Source organism: Mastomys coucha, unplaced genomic scaffold (genome assembly GCF_008632895.1).
Source record: "Mastomys coucha isolate ucsf_1 unplaced genomic scaffold, UCSF_Mcou_1 pScaffold12, whole genome shotgun sequence".
Lineage (NCBI taxonomy): Eukaryota > Metazoa > Chordata > Mammalia > Rodentia > Muridae > Mastomys > Mastomys coucha.
The window spans coordinates 19237621-19242092 of record NW_022196894.1 but is presented as its reverse complement, the minus strand read 5'-3'; the positions used below and the strand labels follow the sequence as shown (position 1 = coordinate 19242092).

Here is a 4472-nt window from a genome sequence, read left to right as displayed (position 1 = left end):
GGTGGGGTGCTCAGGACATAGAACAGATATGCAGAGGTGGGGTGCTCAGGACATAGAACAGATATGCAAAGGTGGGGTGCTCAGCATACAGAACAGATATGCAGAGGTGAGGTGCTCAGCATACAGAACAGATATGCAGAGGTGGGGTGCTCAGCATACAGAACAGATATGCAGAGGTGGGGTGCTCAGCATACAGAACAGATATGCAGAGGTGGGGTGCTCAGTACACAGGACAGATATGCAGAGGTGGGGTGCTCAGCATACAGAACAGATATGCAGAGGTGGGGTGCTCAGCACATAGAACAGATATCCAGAGGTGGGGTGCTCAGCCTCCTTGGAGGACTGCCCATCCAGTTCCGTAAGGTCTAGCTTCAAGGAAATGCTCCGTGGCACTGGGTTTCCTGCTGGGCCTTCTCCAGGGAGACAGTCAAGGCAGCTTATAATCAGCTTTCAGATGTTTCAAACCTTCTAATTTCTTCACTGTCTATAGCAATAGTTCTTGCTTTCATTGTCTCAATGTGAAAAAAAGAGAAACAAAGTAAACTATCATTAAAACTCCAGCAAACTGAGGGTGTCACAAGCCCCCTCCTATAACTGAGGCGCTATTGAAGCTGCTGTCTTCTGGAGGAAGAAAAGTAGTTGGTTTTTGTTAAGGGTGTGGTCGCTGGGAAGCATTCATGGCTCAAATAAATCAGGCTTGGTGGATTAGGAAAAAAGGAAAAGATACAAAGTTGGGAGGGAATGAGGGAGTCAGAGGAAGGGGTGAAATAGGATCAAATACATTATATGAAGTTCTCAAAGAATAAAAAACAGAAATGCCCTAAATTTAATGATTTTTATAAAAATAAATTTATAGAAAGATGAGCCTTTAAATATCTTGCTATTGTGAAAGTTGATCAGAAATGAGGCAGATGAGGTTATTCATGTAGCCCTTGGTTGCTTTGAGGTTTTAAAAGCCTACACCAGACCCAGTCTGGTAAATGTGGATCAGGATATAGGACGCTCAACTACTTCTCCAGCACCATGTGTGCCTATAGCTACCTACTCCTCACCTTGACAACAATTCATAAAAAGCTTTGCTTTATAAGAGTTGTTTTGGTCATGGTGTCTCCTCACAATGGAAAACTAAGGCAGAAGGAGAAGCAATTTTCTCTAAGAACATAATCTGACCATTCTCCAGGGAAGACCAGACATCTAAGGGTATTTGGGTAGCAAAATTGGTCTTGACAATTTTTTTTGTTTGTTTGTTTGTTTTTGTTTTTTCAAGACAGGGTTTCTCTGTGTAGCTCTGGCTGTCCTGGCTGTTCTGGAACTCACTCTGTAGACCAGGCTGGCCTCGAACTCAGAAATCAGCCTGCCTTTGCCTCCTAAGTGCTGGGATTAAAGGTGTGCGCCACCACCACCTGACATTTCTCTTTTCTTGTGGAAGGAAATAACTACCTTCATGTGCTATTGGTGTAGACAGCTAATTAAATTAAACAAAACCTAACACTAGTATAGAAGGTTTCATTAAGAGGCCTCTGTGGATCACTCAAGTAATTATTTCTGTCGTGGGAGGATATTATAGAAAGAACATCATGTTCAGGGAGCACACAGTGTTGTTAGTGTTATGCTTCAGCACCATGGGATGGTCTTGACAATTTAAAAAACAGGAGAGACAAAGCTGGGTGGGTAGATATGACAAGGGAGTATGTGACTATAACTAACAGATCCTACAAATCTCTCAAAGAACTGACTTTAACAGTGATAAAGACCAATCCCAGTATGCCCCAGTACAGAGATGTAAGAAGTAAGATCTAGTGGTACATTTTCAATTAGTATAAGGGTCACAAGATGTTCTGTAATTGCTTCTTCCTTTCAAAATTACTTATAACTGAGCCAATGCAAACTGAAATATTGGAGGACAGACTGCAGAACTCTGTGGTCTTAAAATCATGGAACTAAAAGATGAATGAACAAAATGGGGAGATCTGGGTGGAGGGAGTGGTGTGAGGTTCTACGGTCTTGAGTACTAAACCAGCGAAACAGAGAAACGTCCTTGTATCAGGATGTAAGTAAGAGTGACTTTGAGTTCAGGTGTCAGGCCCACCATTCTGTCATGGTTGGTCCCCAACCTCCAAGTTCAAAATTAAAACTGCTTTGTTTTCAAAACCACTCCCCAATATAATCAACTAACCAAAAGGACGAATAAAAACAAAGACTTGGGAATAAGAAAGCTAAGGAATGAGTTGGTGCGAATTCTTCAATGGCATGTCTCCATGGGATCTAAAATTAAACTGCAGCAATAAGCACAGAATGTAATCCTAACCTAGTGCAGTTACCCAGACCTTTTGATGTTAGTTTATAGGAAGCTAATAAGGTAAAGAAATATTTATATGCAGTTCAGAGATTCCTCTGCTCCTAGAGAAGATAGAACATAATATTTTTTAGAGAAAGTATCCTTTGGTTCATTTTTTCCCAAAACTTATCAGCCTGGGCAGAGAAAAACACCCAGGGTAATAGTCCCCAATGGTGATGATTGCTTATCATCTCTGGGTTATCACATGACTCTACTGTAATTTTTAAAGAAAATCTCTCTGTGAACTTTCTATACTTTATGACTTTCTTTTTTCTTCTTCTTGTGTATATGTGTGATCTATGGTGTGTGTGTTTGCATGTTTCTATGTATGTGTGCATGCATGAGTATGGCTGTGTATGTGTATTCATCTGTATCGGTATGTGTGCACACATGTGTATACACATGGAGATGCTCAGTCAAATCCATAGTGTATAAAGGGCTAGTCCTCCAGAAGTCACCACACCCACCTGGGATTCACATGGACTCTGGGGTCTGAACTCCAGCCCTCTTGCTCACGGCAAGTACTTTACCTGCTGCATCAGCTCCCAGTCTGCATTAATGCATGATTATTTAAAGGTATTTGTATTATGTTATCAAAAAGGTTTTAACATTTATGTGTAAATACTTTTCTTAGGCATACTTTTTACAATCCCTGACAAAAACATAATAAATTTTAAATTATGAAAACAGCAAACATACCCAAGATATACTTTTTATTTTAATATATATAGCAAATATATATGAAAAATTAAACTTAGTTTCCTATTTCAGAAACCTAGGATGTGGGAATTAGGTCCTGCTACCAGCACAAAGCCAGAGTCAGGAGCACTGGAGAGCAAGCAGAGAGTGGGGCTGTGTGACTACCTACCACCAGCTGACCACATTGCTTCTGGAACCGAGGAACTCAGCAGCTGTCCATCCTAAGCCGCCTGGAGTTGCTATTTCACTGTAGGAACCAGCACCTGCACGCGGTGCTCAGCCGGACCTCCCTTGGGCTTATGCTTCAAACTTTGCTCATTCCACTGTTAGCAGCAGAGCTCCCTAGCCTTGGCTACCACTAGAATCGGTACACAGCATTAGGACACACGAATGGGTACAGCACAAGTAAGGAATATTCCAAAGCCCCCAGGCCACTCCACGTAGCCAAGACTGAGGATCGCCATACTACAGCTGCTCTTTACCCTCTGCTGTGCTCTGGGTACCTGCAGGGCTTAGCTCTCACTCTCACCCACTGTGGGCACAAGAGATGACAGCTGACTACAAGGACACAGTTCTACCACTCGGCACAAACAGAAACTCCACCCATTGCACAGACGCCACAGGCGCCCAGCGTTCCCATGCCTAACACTCTGCAGCTCAACCTACGGACATGAGGCCTCTGTGTTAAGACTGAAGACAGACACTCCTGATAGGAGCACCAAGAGCCTTACACTCCTGCGAATGCCACAGAGTGATTAAAGCCCAGATGAATTAAATTCGGGTGTCTAGGAGGGCAGTGGAAATAGAATGGACTCCTAGCTTCCACACAGAACAAGTGTTTAAAAGGCTATGCGTATATCAGCCTACCCACCTCTCGTTGCTGCTGATTCAAATTCTGTGAATTTCTCTGGCAAAGAGCTATTGTCTCTACCATGGTATCTTCAACACCTTTCAGCAGGATGTCCTCCTTGGTATCTAGATTTGGTAAGAGGATAAATGTCATTTAAAGATATGCTACTATTGCCTCAGAGCCTCTGTGAAAACCCACACTCCATCCTCTGTGTGTGTGTGTGTGTGTGTGTGTGTGTGTGTGTTGTGTGTTGTGTGTGTGGCTTTAGTTGGTTCATCTTCATTATTAATTCAACTGAACTCAGAATCACCATGGAAACATAACTCTGTGTGTGTGTGTGTGTGTGTTCCAAAAAGTTTTAACCAAAGAGAAGGGAGACACACCCTGAACATGAGTGTCACCGCCCCCAGAGCTAGAGTTCAGACAATAGGATGAGGAGGAGGAAGAGGAGGAGAAGGAATAAGAGGAGGAGGAGGAGGAGGAGGAGGAAGAAGAGGAGGAAGAGGAGGAGGAGGAAGAGGAGAAAGAGGAGGAGGAGGGAGAGGAGGAGGAAGAAGAGGAGGAAGAAGAGGAGGAAAAGGAAGA

The 4472-nt window shown here is 43.1% G+C and overlaps 1 protein-coding gene across 8 annotated transcripts in view; it reads right to left on the bottom strand.

Annotated features, from left to right (window-relative positions):
- The window catches only part of Vps8 (VPS8 subunit of CORVET complex), a 220950-nt gene that overhangs the window by 71797 nt on the left and 144681 nt on the right, over positions 1-4472 (bottom strand). For all 8 annotated transcript variants that reach the window (XM_031363491.1, XM_031363497.1, XM_031363498.1 and 5 more), the window contains one exon: positions 3909-4012. In XM_031363491.1, coding sequence (XP_031219351.1) covers positions 3909-4012 — 104 coding nt within the window. The remainder of the gene's footprint in view (positions 1-3908; positions 4013-4472) is intronic.